General features: G+C 37.2%; 1 protein-coding gene across 1 annotated transcript in view; it reads left to right on the top strand.

The window, feature by feature from the left end:
• The first annotated feature begins 230 nt into the window (after positions 1 to 230).
• The window catches only part of VKORC1L1 (vitamin K epoxide reductase complex subunit 1 like 1), a 49595-nt gene continuing 27821 nt past the window's right edge, over positions 231 to 22004 (top strand). The window contains exon 1 of the mRNA XM_074346003.1: positions 231 to 551. Coding sequence (XP_074202104.1) covers positions 358 to 551 — 194 coding nt within the window. The 5' untranslated portion in view covers positions 231 to 357. The remainder of the gene's footprint in view (positions 552 to 22004) is intronic.

Raw genomic sequence — 22004 nt, 5'->3', positions numbered from 1 at the left:
CCTTCCCTCGGCCTTGCCCGCCGCACGCGCCGCGCCGCCTCTGGCTCCGCCTGCTGGCCCGGCCTCCCGGTCGGTTGCGCGCTCCGCCCCCTCCCTCCGCGCCCGCGCGCGCCTTCCTCGCCCGGCCCGACTCTCTCCTTTCGGGGCGGTTGGGCCGCGCGCCTGTAGGGGCGGGGCCCGGAGGAGGCGGTCGAGCCAATGGGGCGCGGCGGCGGCGGTGGCGGTGGCGGCGGCGGCGGAGGCGGTGGCGGTAGCGGCGGCGGCTGGGTCGGGCCCCGACGGGCGGCGGCGGCTGAGGTGGAGGCGGAGGGAGGCGGCGGCGGCGGCGAAGGAGGCGGCGGCGGCGGAGGGGGGAAGATGGCGGCGCCCGTCCTGCTGAGAGTGTCGGTGCCGCGTTGGGAGCGGGTGGCCCGGTATGCAGTGTGCGCCGCCGGGATCCTGCTCTCCATCTACGCCTACCACGTGGAGCGGGAGAAGGAACGGGACCCCGAGCACCGGGCCCTCTGCGACCTGGGGCCCTGGGTGAAGTGCTCTGCCGCCCTCGCCTCCAGGTAGCCTGGCTAGGGGGAGCGGGCCGGGAGCGGCCGAGCGGGGCGAGGGCGGAGGCTGGGGGTGGGGAGCGCGCGGCGGGAGCTCGGGCCTGGGGGGCGGCGGGGACCGGGCCGCGGAGGGACCGACGGCGCTGCGAGCCTGGCCGGGGCCGGGGGGCGGCGGCCCGGGGGGCGGCCCGAGTCCAGGCCGCCGGGGCGGAGGTGGTGGGGCCGCGAGCCCGGCGAGGAGGGATGAGGTGGCAGAGTGCAGCCGGGAGGCCGGAGCTGACCGGGAGCAGTTGGGCAGGCTGGGGCGGGCTGGGAAGGAGAAAGGGGTTCACGGAGGTTGGGTCCCGGCCGGCTTGACAGATTTCCTGATTCTCGCCCGGGGAGGCGGGTCGGGGGTGTGGGACCCTGCCCGAAGGAGCTGTGAGGTCAGTGTCCACCCCTCGTCCGGGATCACTGCTGCAGCCCGAGGCTGTGCGGCCGGCGTGGGCTCGGGAGTTGCATTTCCCACTGCCTTCCCGGTGCTAGGACAGGTGTTTCCGTGGTCAGGCCTCTTTGTACTCTGTAGCGCTAATGAGAATTCGCAGACTTCTTGAGACGGTGACATTTGCGGGCAAACACGAATTTAACCCTACTCTGGAAGAAGATACCGGCACTTCACATATCTGATTTCTTGGATTCATACTGGTATATTTAAGTGTGCCCGAAGGGAGAAACGGCTTGAGTTTGGGTCTAGCCTAAGCTTAGAGTTAAATGTGTATGTCATGTGGAGCGATGATGTTTGGGGCATAAGGGTGACTTTTAAACGTTGTTATTAGTATAATGGAGTAACCCACCGAAGATTAAAAACACACGCATTGCTAAACTGGAGGGTTGATTTGTTTTACTGATAATCGTAAGTTGTTTTTTTTTTTTTTTAATGTTGCAGTTGATTTATCTGTTACATTTTGTTTTCCGCATTAGATTTTCCTAGGCAGGTTACTTTGAAGGAAAGAATTTACATCCTGAAAGTGGCTGCTCCTTTTTAAATTGAGAGTTCATTTTTAAAAAGTAGCAAAAGTGAAAGAAATTATTTCACTATTGATAGGTTACAATTTTAATAGAGACATACTATGCTTGATATTTCGAATTTGAGTAGTCACATTTGAGCCATTTCTTCCTCTCCTGTTGATTGTAAATTACTAGGTAGACATTAATGTATAGCTCACTAGTTTATTTTGACCTACGTATTGGTGATTACATGAACACCCTAGCATTGGAGTTTGTTTTGTTACTATTTACAAACTTACGATCTTTTCCACTTAAGACAGCCTTCTTGGTGGACCAGGTACTCTTTCTCATTTGCCCTCAAACCAAAATCCTGTAGCTTTTCAGTGGGAAAATAGTCATCATTTTTACTACATTAAACATAATATGTTTAAAATGTAGTTAGCAGTTAACAGTTGAAATATGTCAGTGTGACAGAAAGCTCACATTTGTTGTTGGGTATTTTGAACCAAGTTAATAGACTTAATAGACTCAGATACCCTTTGAGAACCATTGAGTGTATTTTATGCAGACATTTTTATGTTATTTTCACTGTCTGTTGGAAAGAACTTTTATACTTAAAATACCTTGCACCCAAATTTAGTTGAATAAATATATGATGAAAAGACTATGGAGTAGTATGTTTCAGGTATTTGAAAAAAGAAGAAATAAAAATAAGTTTTGATACTAGATTAATACATAATTTAGGCAGAATTATTGTAGTTTTAGCTTTTGGAAACATTGTAGTCTGTAATAAATTTAACTAGACCTTTTAACATTTGGACATGGGAAGAGTGTTTTATGTTATCCAGACTGTTCAAGTTCTTTAAATTGGCTTTCCTGTAAAAATGAGTGTTTTTGAACTATGTAATAAATATAGATGATAAATATTTTCAGTTATTTATCCTGCAAGATCCAGGTTTTTGTGCTCTGCTTTTTTATAAAGCACCGTAAAATAATATAAATAACATCAAGTGATATTAAAAGTGTATATGTAAGACTGAAAATATCTGGACCTCTTTATAGTTATGAGTGTGAATTTAGTATGTTGTGACTGAAACTAATGTTTAATTGTGTAGTTGGTTACATAAAATATTTTAAATCTGATGCTCACTAAAGGAGATAAGAAATAAGACATGCTAATAAGAGTAATAAATAACTTATTTGCCATGTACACAATAATTCAAGAAGTTTATCGTTTGATCAACATGTTTATGAACTACTACAAAGCAATATATATGCATATGTTTTCGTGTGTTTACATACATATATGTATATACATATATATTTAATAGAGATACAGAAATTTGGAAACTAAAGTGACTTGAATCTGACTTATAGACCAATTTCCTTTTGGGAGTAGGTAGACTAAACATCATTAAAGTTTTTCATTTTGTCAAAGTGAAAAAAGGCTTTAAATAAAAGCATATTATTGGAGACCTCAAGTAGTAGTTCTATTTGACTTAAGTATTGATTGCCATTTTGCAGTAATAGTAAAAACTGTGACTATTTTAGGAAAAAAAAGTTTGAGCCTAGGTTTGAGTGAGTGGAATTGAAGATAAAGGATGAAAAAAATTAGCCGATGAAAAGAATCCTGAGGAAAGTTCTCTACCAGAATCCAGCGTTTTAACTCCTGTGACTTTTGATTGCTAAAACTCACTTTATCCTCATTTCACAATCCTTAAGTGTCCTAATACAAATAAAATAAAGTAGAGGTTAACGAGGGAATCTTGAGAGGTGTGTGTGTGTGTGTGTGTGTGTGTGTAACGTCTTGTAGCATTTTGGGAGTCATCATTGTCTAAGGAAGTAGTTCCCAGGCTTTTGGATTTCAAAAGGATTATTTTCCCCCAAATTGGGAGGCTGCAATAGCATTGCCAGTTTATTTGTTCTGCTGAGTATAGTCAGTAAAAACAGCACCAATAACCCATACCATTGTGTACGGTCACTGTCATTTCATTTTAAAAAGAGTATTTTAACTCAGATAATTAGAACTGAACCTCAGAATAAAAGACCTTTAAATTGAATCATTTAGCTTTATTAAAAAGTTTACTTTCGTCTCCTTATTTTTCCTTATTTTTAAAATAAATTACTAAAAACTCTGTTGTAAGTCTGCCTAGCCTGCAAGTCAACATTAACTCCCTGTCTGGTGCACTGAGCTCAGGTCCAAAGATTCTGGGTGGACTCCTAGCTCTTCCACTTGTTAGCCTGTGGCCTCAAGCTGGTTATTTATCTTCCTGGAGTCCCCGATGCCTCTCATGTTATTTGGGGATATTAAAACCTACTTTGCCAGATGAGTGGGTAAGTTTAGAGAAGATACATGGAGTAAATAAATGGAAGATACTTGGAATAAAGTATGTACTCAGTCAGTTACAGCTGTTATCATTGACTGGAGGTGTTATTCATCTATTTTGCAGTGTCTCATAATAAACATCTTTAAGTAGTATAAGTTTTTTGTTTTAGATATAGTCATTTATGTATTTTAAATATAAGTTGTTTCAGTGTACTCTGTTGTTCACTTCATGACATAGTATAAAGACTTAAAGTCCATTTAAAACAACTTCAAAAGTGTGACGAGACACAAAATAATGTGCAGGATTTTTTTTTTAATTGAAGTACAATTTACAATGTTGTGTTAGTTTCAGGTAGACAGCAGTGATGCAGTTATCTGTCCTTTTTCAAATTCTTTTCCATTGTATGTTATTTTAAGATATTGGTATAGTTCCCTGTGCTATACAGTAGATCCTTGTTTATCTATTTTATATATAGTGTGTATATGTTAGGCCCAGACTCCTAAGTTATCCCTTTCCCTGTGCTCCCTTTCTCCTTCAGTAACTATAAGTTTGTTTTCTATGTCTGTGATTCTATTTCTGTTTTGTAAATAAGTTCATTTGTATCTTTTTTAGATTCCACATATAAATGGTATCATATGATATCTTTCTTTAACTTATTTCACTTATTATGATAATCTATAGGCCCATCCATGTTGCTGTAAATGGCATTATTTCATTCTTTTTTATGGCTGAGTAGTATTCCATTGTATATATACTGCTTCTTCTTTATCCATTCATTTGTTGGTGGAAATTTAGGTTGCTTCCATGTCTTGGCTATTGTAAACAGTGCTACTATGAACACTGGGATGCATATATCTTTCCAAATTAAGAGTTTTCTCCAGATAAATGCCCAGGACTGGGATTGCTAGATCATATGGTAACTCTATTTTCAGTTTTTTAAGGAACTTCCATACTGTTCTTCATGGTGGCTGCACCAGTTTACCTTCCCACCAATAGCGTAGAAGGGTTCTCTGTTCTGCACACCTTCTCCAGCATTTATTATTTGTAGACTTTTTAATTATCGCCATTTTGACTGGTGTGAGGTGGTATCTCCTTGTAGTTTTGATTTGCATTTCTTTAGTAATTTGTGGTATCAAGCATCTTTTCACGTTCCTGTTGGCCATCTGTGTGTCTTCTTTGGAGAAATGTCTGTTTAGGTCTTCTGGTACAGAATATTTATATTTTCTGTAAGTAACATTAGACCACTTCTAAGAAGGGCTTTCAAGGGAAAAAAAAAGATCTTGAAAGATTAATAGGCTTGACAATTCACATCCTCAAAAAGTCACCTTATATTGAAAAATTTTGGACCCCTCTCACTTCTTAAAAAAATAGTACCATCTCTTTACTACCCCTCTTTGAGATATATTTTTTCCCATATATCCCCCACCCAGTTTCCTTTATTAACGTAATGTCTTACATTACTGTGGTATCTTTGTCATAGTTCATGAACCAATATTGATACATTATTATTAAAGTCCATACCTTATCCATATTTCTTTAGTTTTGATCCAGTGGTCTTTATTCTAGCATAAGATCCATGCTAGAATACCATATTGTGTTCAGTTGTCATGTCTCCTTCATCTCCTCTTGACTGTGACAATTTCTCAGACGGTTTTTGATGACCTGAACAGTTTTGATAACCTGCTGGTCTTGGAGAGTCTCCTGGAGAGGCAAGGGGCATCTGTGGCTCACTCTTGGGACATAGGCACTGGTGGCAGTTGTATTGGGGAACATTCAACCACTGAGATACATTTTTAGGGTTAGAATATAACCTAGAAACCTCTGCTGCTTCTTGCTTTGTCCAGATAGACTCAGAGGTCAAATGACTTGCCCAAGGTAAGACTGTTAGTGGCAGATTAGGACTAGAAGCCTGGCTTCCACAGTACTTGTTTAGGGGTATCTCTCCCCCAACTCCATTTTTAAAATTATATAGATAATATATTCTCTGCTTCAAATTTGAAAGATACTAAAGTGTATACAGTGAACATCTCTTTCATACCCTTCCCTCCAGACTTACAGTTCTCTGTAAGCAGCCATGAAACTTTACAGAGCCATTTTATGCATATTCAAGCATAAATATGACCATTTAGTCTCTCCATTTTTAAAACATAAAATTGCCATATTATAGATTCTGATCTGTAGTTCACTCTTTGCTCGCATTCTTTCCATCACCACCATACTTTTAAGTGCTTAATTTGTGTTTGGTGGAATGTTGGTAAGTGCTACTATGTCAAAGAAAATTTGTTCTAGTAGTTAGTTTTGACCAAGATGAATTTAATAAATGAAATAGTTTCTTATGTTACCACTGTTTCTTGGTACCACATTTCAGAAGGAGTATGAACTACAGAGAGTACAAGGGGGAACAGAGAGGTATCACAAGGAGGTGAACCTGAATAGCCATGCGTTAGAGACAATTGTTAACATTTGGATAATGCTTACTGGGTGCTAGGCAATGTTCTAAATACTTTACTTACATTATTTAATTCTCACAACTGTCCTATGAGGCACTTTTATCACCATTTTACAGATGAGAAAATTGAGGCACACAGAATGTAAATGAAACTTGATTTAGATAATACAGGGCAGAAACCACATTCTAACCCAGGCGTTCTGGCTCTTTACCACTACTTTAAATTCTGTTTGATCTGATAGTGATACAAGGATACCCATATCAGCAGAATTTTTTAGAAAATGCAAACATCTGTGCCTTTTTAAAAAAAATCTGTATGTGAAAAATGGCTAGCCTTTACGTTACAGCTTTTACTCAGAGTCATCTTTTTGGAAGAGCAAGGACTCTACTGTGAAGCCATGGTATTCAAGCAGTAAATTCCTGGATTGTTTGCCTTCTAAGCCTAAACTGGTGAAGATACGACATTTGTCACACCTAGTTAGTGGTCAGATAGATAGTGGGGTGTGCTATCAGGAAAACTAACAGAATAGCTGAGGGAAGAAAGATAAAGTGGATCTAGGTACCTGGAGGTGCAGGGCGGGAGGGGAAAAGGATTTAGTTTGAATCCTTTCTAGTGTGGGGTAGTCCTTTCTGAGAGAGATGTTGAGTTGTAAGGACCCAGTGCACATAGAGACAGGAGAACTGGGCCTGGGGCGTGATGGGACTAAACCACCAGAACCAGGAATTTAACAGGGATTCATTTCCTTGATGATTTGGAAGAATTCTAGGAAACAACATGAGGAAAGGCAGAAAACTTGACCATTTGAGGGCAATAGCCAGTGGTCATATTTGCGTGTAACATACCTGCCTGGGTTGGGGAAGGACTGGAATCTAGAGCTTGGCCAGATAAATGCAAAACCAGGCATTCTCGTAAACCGCATGTTTTGTAAACATAGATAAGACTTACCAGCTCCGAGCCTTAGGTTTCTCTGCTGTACTGTATTTGTACTATATTTCACTACCCTTGTACTAGATTATCAATTTTTAAAATTCATTCCCCAGAATTCTAGTTTTGTGATGGTACAACAGGAATTTCATATGCATTTGAGTCACATTTTAACATTGTAAACTTTAAAACACTATAAACATTTATATGTGCTCAAATGCATATCATGCTAAATTTTAGCACATTAGAGACCACTGATTTGTGCTGCCTGATTATCTAGGTTAAACAAAAAAAGTCAGCATTAAAAGGTTATATTCCATATGGTTGCATTTATATAACATAATTAACAACAAAATTATAGAGATGGAGAACAGATTTGTTGTTGCCAGGAGTTAGGAATGGGGGAAGGGGTGGTGGTGTTAAGGAGGCAGCGTGAGGGAGCCTTGTGGAGAGGGAACAGTTATGTATCTCAGCTGTGGTTACTCGGAGCTACAAATGTCAAATGTGATAAAATTGCACAGAGCTACACATACACACTCGAATATAAAACTGGTGAAATGTGAAGAAACTCTGCATTATACTAAAGTCAGTTTCCTGGTTGTGATCTTGTACTAGAGTTATGCAAGGAAGTTAGGTGAAGGATCCTGGGGACCTTCCTGTGCATTTTTTGCAAATTCCTGTGATTTATAACTATTTTAAAATGAAAAGTAAGAAAAGCAAACAAACAAACAAACCACCAGTGTGTTTAGGGTATTTGAGGGAAAACAAGAAAAAGGAAAAAGAAAAATTATCTGTAATGCCACCAGCCAGATAACAATCCTTGTAATAGAGTTTCTTGCTTTCTTTGTGCATATACTTGAATTTTTAAAATTTCTATTGATTGGGAAGATTGTAGCTTTATATTGATATTTTAAAATTCAGGCCAGTGCTTATTTGCTCAAGAAAAATTATATGGGCAAATTTGCTACCTTAGACAACTCTTGTTGCATTGTGCAATAATGTGATTGCCATATGTATAATGTCTTGATATCATGATTAGCATATGTTTAAAATTTTTATTTTTTACCAAAATATTTGTGGTTACCAAGTATTCTTATTCCTAATATTAATAGAGATATAACTTAGAAATGTTCTACTCCTTGGACTTCTGGACAAGTGTAATAAAATTTTTAGATAGCATTAATGTGCTTTTTTTTAAACACAAAAATTCTTACTTGCAACTGCTAATCTCTGTGAATCAGGTTTTTCTTGATACTGTGCAGTCAGACAAAAAAATTCGCTGCCCCAGTCCTCCATAATTTAAAGTTTGTGTTCCTCAAAAGAGTTTCTTTGTAAATATTATATATTTGAGCTTTTAAAATACATGAATAGAATAAAATACTGCTTTAATTCATTAATAGAGTAAAATACTGCTTTAATCTGTTTCTCATATTGTAGATCCATATAAGATTTCATTCAGAAAAAAAATGTTCTGCTAAAAAACATTTTTAAAACCATTGAATTATGATCTTATGAAGTTTCTTTTGTCATTCGCATCTGTAATGTAGGGGAGTTTCAAGGGTGCTGTTGTCACTGTTGTGTGATTATTGACTTACTGAAAACAATTATTGTATTTGAGAAGTAAAATGATGGAAGATCCATGACAAAATAGGAATTAAGTGTGGAGTATATTCAGCTTCACTCTGTTTTAGGAGTTCATTTCCTCCTATGCACTGTGCTAATAGTTAGGATCACAGACTCTAGAGCAAGTGTACCTGGGTTGAAATCTCAGCACCATAACTTCATCTCTGTCGTCGCAGTTTCCTCCTGCATAAGATGAGGATGATAATAGCGTCTAACTCAGGATTATTGTGACTATGAAGGACACCAATGCACCAGTACGTGTAAACAGTCTTAGTACAGTGCCTGGCACAGAAGGAAGTGCTCATCAAACTTAGTTATTATTTTGAAACATGGTTGAGATCATAGTGTATGTATTTTATACCTTTTTTTCCTCATTTATCACACACAATTGTTCTCTCAGATCATTAGAAATCCCACTGGTAATGTAAGAGAACAAGTGCTCTGTACGGCTGCCAGTACTGGGCTTTCTCATTTTTTAGACCTTTATCAGTATCATGTATGAAAAATGTCATCTCAGTGTTTTGAGTTCCTCCCCAAGTATGAGCAAGGTGTAACGGTTTTTACATTTTATTAACAGTTTTCATTACTTTCCCAGTCTTGCCTCTATAGATCTTAGAATTTTTTATATTGATTTAGACAAATGCTTTATATATTTAAAGGGTATGGATGTTTTATTTGTTGTTAATATTTTTGCTGTTTTAGTTCTATTTCATCAATTTTTGCAGCATTATGGTTTTTTTTAAAGTATCTAAAATTTAATTAATTTTCTTTGTAAGTTTTTCCCATAAGTTTTAAGTTTAGAAGGACATTTCTCATTCTGGTATCAGATGAATATGTATTTATAATTTCTTTTAGTTTTGAAAAAGCTGATTTTTTAATCACCTAGAATGTAGCTTTCAGGCATTAGGGGAGTCTGTAATCTAACTTTTGTACAGACATATGTTTAATGGGCATTCATATTACTTCTGGATATTGTGTATTCATCCCTTTTCCCATTTTCCCCCTTCCGGGTTGTTTGTCTTCTTTTTCTTATTGGTGAGGCAGAAATTCTTTAGATGTCATAATAGTTAATCCTTTGTTATATGTGCTACACATATTTTCTCCTACTTTCTCACTTGTCTTTTAATTTCGTTTGTAGTGTTTTTTTTAATATAGAAATCTAAACTTTTATGTGGCTCCATCTTTGACTTCTTTGTATTTTGAGGTTTTTTTTTTTCCTTTAATCTTGTTTAGCAAAATCTCTACTATCCCAAGTTTTTTTTTTAACTTTCATATGTTGTGTTTGAATTTTTCCCCATATTTAGCTCTTTTAATTTGTGTGGGATTTACTTTTGTGTCTGGTGTGAGGTAGGGATCTAACTTATTTTTTTCTAAACCGTTAGGCTTTTGCCTAACTCTGTTTATTGACTTGTCCATATTTGCAGTGCTGCAAGAATTTCCTTATGTACACAGGGCCTCTTTCTGGATTCAGTTCTATACCAGTTACATGTTTGTGTTTGTTTCTGCAGAATTCCGTTACCAGGGTGCCCCTTTCCTCTGTGCCTTTATATAACACAGTTTGATACCTGGTAGAGCAGTTATGCTTGTTTTAATTTTTTTCTTGGCTCTTGTCATGTGTTTATTATTTCAGGTGAATTTTAGAATTTATTTTCATGAGCTCTAAAAAAAAAATCCCATTGAGATTTTGACTAGAATTGTAGTAAATTTATAGATGAATTTAGAAAGGAGACAGCCTCTACTAAATTCTTTGTCAAGGATCAAACATATTGTGTCTTTTTATTTATTCTGGAGTTGCTAATCTGATGCCATTTTTAATCTAGATGCCCATTGTGGTTTGGTTTTATTTTGTACGTGATTTATGTGGTGCTAGAAATTGAGACATTTTATAATGGTATTCTGGTCAGGGATCCAGAAATATTAGATTTCTCCCCAGTCCACAGCCATTATTTTCAAGTCTGTAGGGTCCCTAAGGGAAAGATTTGTATTAAATATTTATACTGGCAAATGAAAAACCAAAATACTTTGCATTTTATTCTTAACTAGGATTTGGGCACCAAACTCCAAGACAAGAGGCTGGAATCATCCTACCTGGTTCGTGTAGAGATGCTGGTTTTTTTCAGTTTAGTTAAGCTTCATTTATTTCAAACTGAAACAGGCCATAATACGGACACCCTCCATCTCCCCAGTTTTCAAACACAGCTAGATCTTCCCCTTGTGATGTGGGCAAAACCTGCTCTAACTCATTCCTATCAGTGTTCAGGGCCATGTAACCAGAGAGAGCCCATTTGCCCTGGCTGACTGCTGATCTTGCCTTGGCCACCTGCCTCTGTCCTTTTCTACCCAAGTAGTAGGTTTGGCCCTGGCTCCCACTTGGAGTAGAGAAAGTCCTCTCTTGAAGGAGTCTCATACCACTTCAGTCACATGGAAGAAGCAGAAAAGTGAGCCCGCACCCGTGTGCTGACCTTTTAATGCTGATTCTACCCAGTAGCACACAAACCTATCAGTGCTCTCAGATCTGTCTTCTTCCTTCCTGAGAGTCAGGGAAAAGAGTGAGAGGGGCCTTGATTCCTTACTTCTAAAGGTAACAAAAACTTCGAACCATTGTCAGAAGCACTGGTTTTCTCTTGGTTGTTGCTTCTCTCAAATCAGCCAGAAATAGGTGGAGTAAAACCTGGCTTACCACCCATATCCTTTCTTAACTATGCATTAACCTGCAGTGAATGACTAATTACTCAGGAGACGTTCTCTTCTCTTGCTTAATGGTTCATGACATGTTCTTGGTTTTCCTCCCACCACTTGCTTCCTTCTCAGTTTTCTTTATTGGCTTATCCTCCTGTACCTGCCCATTAAATGTTGCCATACCAGGGATCAGCTCTACACCCTCTTGTCAGTCTTCTGTCCCTAACCAATCACATCCATGTCCATGACTCCACTTGAGGATGAATCCAAAATTTTTATCTCTGGCCTGGACCTCTCCTTCGAGCTCTAGATGTGCAAATCTACTTGCCGGCTGACCATCTCTGCTTGGATGTCTCAAAGGTACTGTAAATTCGCCATGTCCGAGGTTGAAGTCACAGTCTTCTGAAAATGCTGCTTCCTGTCTCAGTGAAAGGCATCTCCATTCAGACAGCTGTGGAAGTCAGAACCCTGGGAGTTTTCCTCGATTGTTTCTTTACCCTCCCCTCCCCCACCAAACCCAGTCAGTCACCAGGTCCGATTGGTTTTTTTTAAAACCTTTTTTTGGTTCTTATTTGTAACCTTTTTTTGTTTTGTTCTGATACGTACAGAAGGGTCATCGATCTGTGCATCATATTTGATGTGAGGATTTTAAAGCATAACCGTTGTAACCAGTATTCAGATCATTAGATGGACAATCATCAGCACCCCAGAAAGCCCTCCTGAAACTCCCTCCTTATGAACTGTACTGTTCGTCTTTCTTTAGAGTAACCTCTGTCCTGACTTTTATGATAATCACTTTCTTACTTTTCTACGTAAGGTTGCACCCAAACTTGGTAGTTTAGTTTTGCCTGCTTTTTCAACTTTCAATAAATGGAACCGTTTAGTTTGTGTTCTTTGGCTGCTTTCACTCAGCGTTATTTTGTAAGGTTCATCCATGTTGATGGAGCTGTAGTTTGTCGCTGTGGAATTTCTGTTATACAAATATGTCATGCTTGATGTTTTTGCTCTTTTTTGGGTGGATATTTAAATTGTTTCTACTTTGCAGCAATTATGAATAATGCTGCTATGAACATTTTTGTGTATCTTCAGTTTTAGCTGATAATGTCAAACTGTTTTTCATAGTGGTTGCACTAGTTTAGATTCCTACCAACACTGTATGAAATTTCCTGTTATTCTGCCTCTTTGCCAAGCCTTGGAATTGTCAATCTGTTAAAATTTTAACCATTCTGGTTTATATGTAATAAATTTTTGTGTGTAATTTGAGGTATATTTCATATCCAATAAATTGCAAAAATCTTCAATGTACAACTTGAAGAATTTTTTACATATGCATGTACCACTATCCAAATGAAGACAGAGAACGTTGCCATCACTCCAGAATGTTCCCTCATACTCTTTTCCAGTCAGAAGCCGTTATTCTGACAAAACTGTTTTGACTTCTACCAGTATACATTCATTTTGGCTGTTCTTAAACTTCATGTAGATGGGCTCATAACAGTGTGAACTGTTTTGTGTCTGACTTCTTTTGCCCAGTATAGTAATGTTTTTTGCAGTTCATCCAAGTTGTTGGTTTTATCAGTTATTCTTTCTTATTGCTTAGTTCCATTTTATGGTTATCATCTTCTTATTGATTATTGTTTCTAAGTTTTGCTATTGTGAATTATGCTGCTGTGAACACTCTAACGCAAATCTTTCTATATTTTCTCATTTGTCTTGAGTTTACATTCAGTGGATTTTTGGATCATAAAGTAGGCATTTAATTTTTTTCTCCCTAAATATGAGAACAGCTTTTATTTATTGAAGTATAGTTGGTTAACAATGTAGTGTTAATTTCTGGTGTACAGCATAGTGACTCAGCTATACATCTATATATTCCTTTTCAAATTCTTTTTCGTTATAGGCTATTACAAGGTATTGTATAAGCATTTAATTTTATTAGAAACTACAGAACAGTTTCTCAGAATGGTTGTACTATTTCACACCCCTCTTTGGTTTTAATTTGCATTCCCCTGATTACTAATGGGGTTGAGCAGCCTTTCGTATGTTTATTGATTGACCATTTGGATATCAGCTCTTTGAAAGGCTCATTAAAGGCTTATTAAAGTCACTTGCCCATTTTTCTACCTAGTGTTCTGCCTTTGTCTTACTCTGTGTGTGTGTGTGTGTGTGTGAGAGAGACTAAGAGAGAGAATGCAGAAGCCTGTATTGCACATATCCTACTCTGTGGCTTGCCTTTTCATTTTCTTAAAGGTATCTTTTGATTAACAGACGTTCTTAATTTTAATGTAGTTAAGTGTATCAGTCTTTCCCTTTATAATTAGAGCTTTTTGTATCCTGGTGATGAAGGTGTATTCTATATTATTTTCTGTTAGGTTTTGTCTTTCACATTTAGATCAATAATCTATGTGGAATTTTTAGTGGCGTGAGATAAGGGTCAATTTAATTTTTTTTCCTGTGTGATTATCCAGTTACTATTATTGTGGCACCGCTTTTTGAAAAGGCTGTTCTCCCCTGCTCTGTAGAGTCACTTTTATCATAAAGTAGGTGATCGTCTGTGCAAGGATTTGCCTGGGCTCTCCTGTTGCACTGTTCTGTTCGCCTGTCCTTGTGCCAGTGTGCCAGTGTCTTAAGTACTGTATTTCAGTAGTTCCCCTGGGACCACGTGGGGTCCCTGAGACCCTTTCAGGGGGTCTCTGAGAGCAAAACTATTTTCATAGTAATAATAAGATATTGTTTGCCTTATTCACTCATTCCCGCACAAGTGTACAATTGGTTTTCCAGAGGATGCGTGACATGCGATATTGAAATAGATTGAATACAGGAGCAGATATGAGAATCCAGATGTCTCCTAATAAGCCAGATATTAAAGAGATTTACAAAAATGTAAGACAGTGCCACTCCTCTCGCCAAATATTTTTGTTTTGGAAAACAGCCATTTTTTCATAAAGTTATTTCTGTTAATATGTAATGGGTTTCTTATTATTTTTAAATGAACAAATAAATATTTCAAAATATTCTGTTTTAATTTTAAATGTAAAAAAATAGATAAACTCACATAAATTAAAGCTCTTTAGAGTCTCAATAACTTGTAGGAGTATAAAACCAAAAAGTTTGAGAATTACCACTCTAGTTTTATAAATCTTGATATCCAGTAGATAATAAGTCCTGGCTGTTTTGGGCCTCTTATATTTGCATATACATTTTAGAATCAGCTTGTGAAGTTCCACAGGGACTCCTGTGAGGATTTTAATTGGAGTTGCACTGAATAAGTTTAGGGGTAGTTCTATATATTGATGAGTCATACAGTTCATGAACACTATCCCTTCATGTGTTTTGGTCTTCTTTAATTTTTTTTCTCAGTAATGTTCTATAAGTTTCTAAATAGAAGTTTTGCATATCTTCCTAACAGAACTTTTGAAGAAAAAGGGTCAAGATAGACATAAATTTAACAAGAAAATGAAGAATATCTCTGAAAGATATTGTAAAGCTTTACCAAGGGACATAAAAGAATTGAATAAATGTTGCAACATACTTGTTCTTTGATAAGGTAAATTTCTCATTGGAAAGATGTCGGTATCTCCTCTAAATTGTCGTATTTCATATCGTTAGATACACTTTAGCATTTTGTCATTTCTAAAATTGAGATATACCTTAAAATTGATGACATCTTCCATTCACTTCTGGCCATCTGGTAGGGGTGAAGAAATTTTAGGAACATCTTAACCAACTTATTTTGCTTATTTTCCTTTCACTATAAGCCTAACTCGTGTGTAAAGACAAGACAGTATTTAAGTCTGAAAGAACTCTTTCATTAGGCATAAAACAAAAATCCTTATTATTATGTCATAGCTGGACAATGTCTTTGCTACATAGAATAATTGTACATCTTACACGGAAGGTATCTTGAAGTTCATAAAGTACAATCCATAAATTCAGTCTTACACAGTGTCTCAAACAGGGTTTTCAAAACTGGATTCTAAAGTTTATATGAAAGGACAAAAGTAGAATTTTTCATGAAAATTATGAAAATCAATATTCATGAAGGGAGGACTCGTGTTAATTAAGTCTGTGTTAAAGCTAACGTAATTAAGAGCACCAGCGTAGACAGGTTATCGCTGTAGCCTCATTTGTAGAAATGTTATGAACACTAAAGTTGAAAACGGTGAATTCTTCAGTAAATGGCATTGGGTCAGCTGAGTAGCCATTTGGGAAAAAAGAAAGCTAGCTTACTATCTCAATTAAAAAAAGGAAAATTTATTGAGATACAATTCACAGGAAGGTACACGTATTTTAAGAGACCAACTCAGTAAATTTTTATGTATGTATACACAGAGTATCCACTACCTAGATCAAGATGTATACTATCTCCAGCATCCCAAAATCCTCCCTTATGCTCCTCCCAGTCAGTATCACCTCCCCCAATGATAACCACTATACTGATCTCTATCCATAGGTTAATTTCACCTGTTTTTGATCTTCAAATAAATTGGGTCATGTAGTAAGTCTTCTTTTGTGTCCAGCTTGTTTTGCTTATGTCTGTGAGATTTATTTATGTTGCACGTAGCAGTTCTTTTTTATTGTTTTGTCATATAACGTTGCATTAATCTGCCACTGTTGATATCCACTGTTGATAGAAATTTTGGTTGTTTATATTTTTTGGATAAAATGAATGAAACTGCTGAGAACATTCTTGTACGTGTTTGGTGGGCATAAGTATTCATTTTCTGTTAGAATTGAGTGGAATTGCTGGGTTATAGGATATGCGTATATTTAATTTCAGTGTGTGTTGCCAAATAATTCTCCAGAGTGACTGTGCTAGTTTATACCTACCAGCAACCAGAGAGTTCTAGTTGCCCTAAGTGTTATAAAACCCCAGAAGCCATAAAGAAAAAAAGTTGATGAATTTGCTTAAAAACTGATAAAACCTATGCATAGCAATAAATGGCTATAACCAGAGTTTAAACCGGGAATTCCAAAGATAAAATGGGAAGGAAATCTACCATGCAGCATGTTCAAGGAGATAATTTTCTTTAAAAACCTGGAGAGTCCTTTTAAATCAATTCAGAAAAGCCCGACACTTCAGTAAGACAAGTGAGCATAGGACATTCAAAGATAGTTTAAAGTAAAAACAAATGATTTTTAAACAGGAAATGTAGTCAATTTCAGTCAATAAGAGAAAAGCAAATCAAAAGTATATTGAAAGCATTTTTAATATGTATTTTGGCAACGATCAAAAAGTTTGATTAACTTAGCTAAGGTGTAGAGAAATAGCTGCTTCCATATATAATGGTAGGATTCTAAACTGGAGAGCAGATGATAATATCCATTAAAATTAAAAATGCACATGCCTCAAGAGTAGTATGGATAAATTATGATGTATTTACACAATGGAATATTACAAAGAGCAAGGATGAATGAATTACAATTCACACACTGTATAGATGATTCTCACATATTTAATACTGAGTAGAAGAGTCAACATGTAAGTTTAAAAACAGACAATAAAGTTGATCTATGGTATTAGAATCAGTGTAGTGTTACCCTTGATGGAGCTCACAGAAAGGGAGCACGAGGGGCTTTGAGGGGCTTGTAATGTCCTGTATCTTCATGTCAGTGCGGGTTACACAGTTGTGTTTACATTGGGAAGATTCATCAGGCTATAAACTTAAGACTTGTGTGCTTTTCAGAATGTATGCTATACTTCAATTTTAAAATAAAAAGTGTGTATACATAGTCATAAAGAAAGCACATACCTTTGTTTTAGCAGTTTCCTTCTATGCTTGTAAACACAAACATACACATTTGTATATATGGGGGTTAAATAGCATGAGCATATTCACTGCTGTGTTTGTAACAGCAAAATTCTGGACAAAACCTATTTACCCATCAGTGGGGAACTGGTAAAATAACTAGTGGTATAGTCATACAATGAATTAGTAGTAGCCCTTAAAAGGAGTAAGGCAGTTCTATATGAACTAATTTAGAAATGTATCTAAGATACATTAAATGAAAAGACCAAGGTACATGAACGCTGTATGTAGTGTGCTACCATTTCTGTGTGGGTATTTTTTTAAGGCATGTACATACAAGTGTAAATAAATGGAATATCTCTGGAAGGATAGAAAAATATATCAATGCTTGCTCTCCCAGGAGAAGTAGGTGGCTGGGGGGCAAGTGGGAGACACTGATCTGTATACTGTTTTGTGACTTTTAAATTTAAAAGTTGTGACAAAAGACACATTAAATTTACCATCTTAGCCATTGGAAGTGTGCAGTTCAGTACTGTTAAGTATATTCACCCTTGGCTGTTGTGCGGCCGACCTCCAGAGCTTCTTCACACCCATTAGCCAACTCTTCATTTCCTCCTCACCCTGACCCCTGGCAATCACCATTCTGCATTTTGCGTCTATGAATTTGACTACCCTAGATACCTTATAAAAGTGGAGTCTTCAGTATTTGTCTCTTTGTGACTGGCTTCTTTCACTTAGCATGATGTCCTTAAGATTCATTCAAACTATTTTGTGGCCTTTGGATTCTGTACTTTGTTCATTTATTACCTATTTTTAAAAGAGCATTAAAATGAAAAGTTATGACCTTTTCATTCACAACTGATTAATTATATAGTAAAAAGTTGATAATGTGTATTATTCACCTCAACCCACATTTAATGCTAGTTTTGGCAGCAAAACAGCTCTATGCCAAAGTGCCATTTAAAGCTTTATTTCACAACGTGTTTCTCCTTTTTCATCTGTGGGGGCCAGCTGAAATACAGGCTCTTCAAATCCCCCGCCTCTCGACCCTCAGTCTGCTCAGTAGTTTTCCCCCTGGGCTTGTTGTCCAACTTTGTTTGGTCTTCTTCTCAAAATCTACCTCTTTACCCCAGACACAGTCTAGTTCTATGTCAAGGGCATTGCTTCCTCTTTGCAGGTTTCTCCTCTATCTCTGACCTGTTTAGAAAGGGTTTTTCATTCTGCTAGCTGTTCAGTGCTGCTTAACATCATTAGTCTAGAGCCTTGTGCAGTAATATTGTTGCCTGTGAATTGAAACTCATTGTTTTCATTGGGATTGTTGACTGGATATGGGGACAGAGGAACAAGTTGAAATGCCTTTGAAGTTTATGGGAGGACGTTGTACCATTAAGTAGAACAGAGGGGGACAGGCAGGCCCTAGGTGGAAGATATGTGACTGGTTTTTGAAAATACTGGTTTGAGATGCTGGCCTGTGAAACAGCAGGAGCTGTGAGCTAGACATGAGGATTTAGAAAATAAATTTCTCTTTATAAATTTAATGTTTGTCTATGTATGTGTGTATAGAGAATGCAGAAAATATAGAATAAAAATTCATAAAACGTAATCACTTCTAACATTTAATTGAGTTAACTTCTGGGTGTTTTTTTTTTCCTGGTTACATACATATTAAAGTACATGTATAAACTCACATTTTAAGGTGTAGTTGAGATTTTACATTTTGTATTCTGCTTTTTTTTTCTTTGTATCCTATTCATGAATGAGGAAGTCCAAGGCCAGTTACATATGGTGCTTCTGTTGTGTTAAGAGTCAGCAGCAAAAGAGGTCATAAATGAAACTGTGGGATTTGTTGAAATTACACATGGTGAGATCCTGCACAGATGGAGAAGAAAATGTGACAAGGACAGAACTTTGGAAACGTGCCTATTTTGAGGATTCAAGAATAAATCATAATCAGAGAAGTAGGAGAATTGAAAGAGTTTAGTGTCAAAATAAGAGTGGAACAAATTTCAAGAAAAAAGGAATAGTTAAGGTATTGTTAGATATGTTTTTAAAAAAGAGGTAGATCTGGATGAAGACTTAAGACAAAGACTTTAGGTAGGAAATTGTAACAGCATTAGTTGATTTACAAAATTTATTCTGTCCAACAATCATGGAATCTTAAGAACTGAATTTACTTTGCTACCTTAAGCAGCTAGAAAACTAAGCAATGTATGAAATAACAGTTAAGAGACATTGGATAACACGCAACACAGGACTGTCATCACTGAAAGAAGAGAGACAAACCTGCCAAGCTCTATGGTTGCCCCAATTTATTATCTGGAGGTAGTTTTCAGGCTGCAGAGCAGGAGTAGGGACTCCAAATAGAGCCCAGTGGTCTCACTGAGTTGAAAAGACAGAGATAGGAGTTTGACGGGACCAAGGCAGCTACAGTTTGTGGGGCAGACAAGAGAGGAGGAAGCTGGACTGAGAACTTCAGAGATATGCAGAGGTGTCCCCTTGAGTCTGGCTGATTACTGATCTGCACATGCATGAGAGGAAACCACCTGAAGTGAGAGAAAGAATTTCACTGGAAAATAGGAAGCTGGAACTTACACAGGGTTGGAAATAGTCTGTGTTCTTACTAGCCAGAGTATACAAAGGGCATCAAAAATGTATTGCCTTGGTAATAGGGCTAGATTAGCCCTAAATTAAAGGCTGCTCTGGAGCCAGGCCGACAAAGCACAGAAGCAAGTCTTGGAGGATGCAGCTGATTCCAAAAAAACTTAAGTGCACAACAGAACAAAGTGAAACACTATTTAAAGGAATACAGCAAAATCCAGTACTCAAAACATAAAATTCACAATGTTTGGCATCCAATCAAAAATTACAAGGCATGCAAAGAATCAGGAAAATATGACCTCTAATCAGAAAAACCTATCAGTAGAATAGACCCAGAGATGATGGAATTAATGAAAAAGCAGCTGTTATAAATACGCTCTGTATGTTCAGGCAAGTAGAGGAAATGGTTAACGTAGAGGGGAGAGAAATGGAAGATATAAAAAAGACCTAAATATAACTTTTAGAGATGGAAATGAAATGAAAAAATACACTGATGGGAATGACAGCAGATGAAGCCCAGCAGATCAGTGAACTTGAAGATATAATAATACAAAATGTCCAAAATGAGGCAAAGAGAAAAATATTGGGAAAACTAATAGACCGTCAATGACCAGAAGTCAGGAACAAAAAACATACATGTGTTTGAGCCCTTTCTGCAGAGGAAGGGAAGACAAAAAATAGTTTTAAAAATAATGACCAGAAAATTTCCAAATTTGATGAAAACTGCAAACCCACAGGTCCAAGAAGCTCAACAAATTCCAATGAAAATAAATATAAAGGAAACCACACTAAGGCACATCATAATCAAATTGCTCACAACCAGTGATTAAGAGAAAATTTTGCAAGCAGGCAGAGAAAAAAAATGCACACTATGTACAGAGTAACAAACATAAGAATGTCAGCAGATTTTTCATTAGAAGTTTACCAGATCAAAAAATGGCAGAGAGACATCTTTAAAGTACTTAAAAAACTCACAAAACTGACTACCTAGTATTTTCCTAGGAAAACACCTTTCAGAAATGGAAGCAAAATACTTTTTGAACAAACTAATAATGCTGAGAGCACTTGTTGCTAGCAGACTCACACAACAAGAAATGTTAAAGGAGGTCTCCTAGGCAGAAGGAATATTACTTAAGATGGCAAATTGGATCTTTACAAAAAATTAAAAAGTACTGGAAATGGTAAATGTGGGGCAGGTATAAAGACATTTATTCGTGTTTTTTTAATCCTTTTAGAAGACGACTGAATTAAGAGTGACTGCTAACAGATGTAGGGTTTCTTTTGGGGTGATGGAAATGTTCTGAAATTAGAGAGTAGCTTAAAAAAAGATACTCTGTTTTTAAAACAGAAGTTAATAATGTATTGTGAATTTTACAATATGTAAGTAAAATGTTTGAAAACAGCAGGAAGGATAGGAGGGAGGGAAGTGGAAGTATACAGTTGCTAAGTTTTTACACTATACATTAAGGGCTGTAACATAGGGAAGCAGAATGTTAAGCCAAAGGTGTATAATATAAGCCTAGAGCAACCACTAGAAAAATTAAACAGAATTATAGCTAATGAAAACGAAACAAAGCAAAACTCCAGCTAAAACCGGACACTAGCACGACACTGTAAGTCAACAACACTAAAGTTTAAAAAAAAAAAAAGAATATAGCAAATGAACTAACTAAGGAGATATAATGGAATCCTAAAAAATACTCAGTTAATCCAAAAGAAGGCAGGAAATGAGAAAAGGAACAAAGCACAAATAGGACAAGAAAACAGCAAGATGGTACCTTAAACACAGTCATATCAATCTGTTGTTACATTAAGTGTAAATGGTCTGAAAAATTTTATTCTGATTTTAAAAAAAATTGCCAAGTTAAGATAAAAATGATCTCCAATATCACTACCATTAACATTTCAATGCACTTCCTTCCAGTTGACTTTTTATGCATATGTATGTGTATACAAGTGTACATGTATATATGTGTGTTCATACAAATGTATATGTATACACATAAATAACACATACTGTTTTTTAAGAAACAAAATTGAGACTTTTTGTTTTCATTTAATTTTGAAAAGTAAGCATTTTTATATTTGATAAAATATTTGAAAACAGCTTTTGATATCTGTATAGTA

This window comes from Camelus bactrianus, chromosome 18 (genome assembly GCF_048773025.1).
Source record: "Camelus bactrianus isolate YW-2024 breed Bactrian camel chromosome 18, ASM4877302v1, whole genome shotgun sequence".
Classification (NCBI taxonomy): domain Eukaryota; kingdom Metazoa; phylum Chordata; class Mammalia; order Artiodactyla; family Camelidae; genus Camelus; species Camelus bactrianus.
The sequence above is the reverse complement of the archived record's forward strand: the minus strand, read 5'-3'. Positions and strand labels throughout refer to the sequence as shown.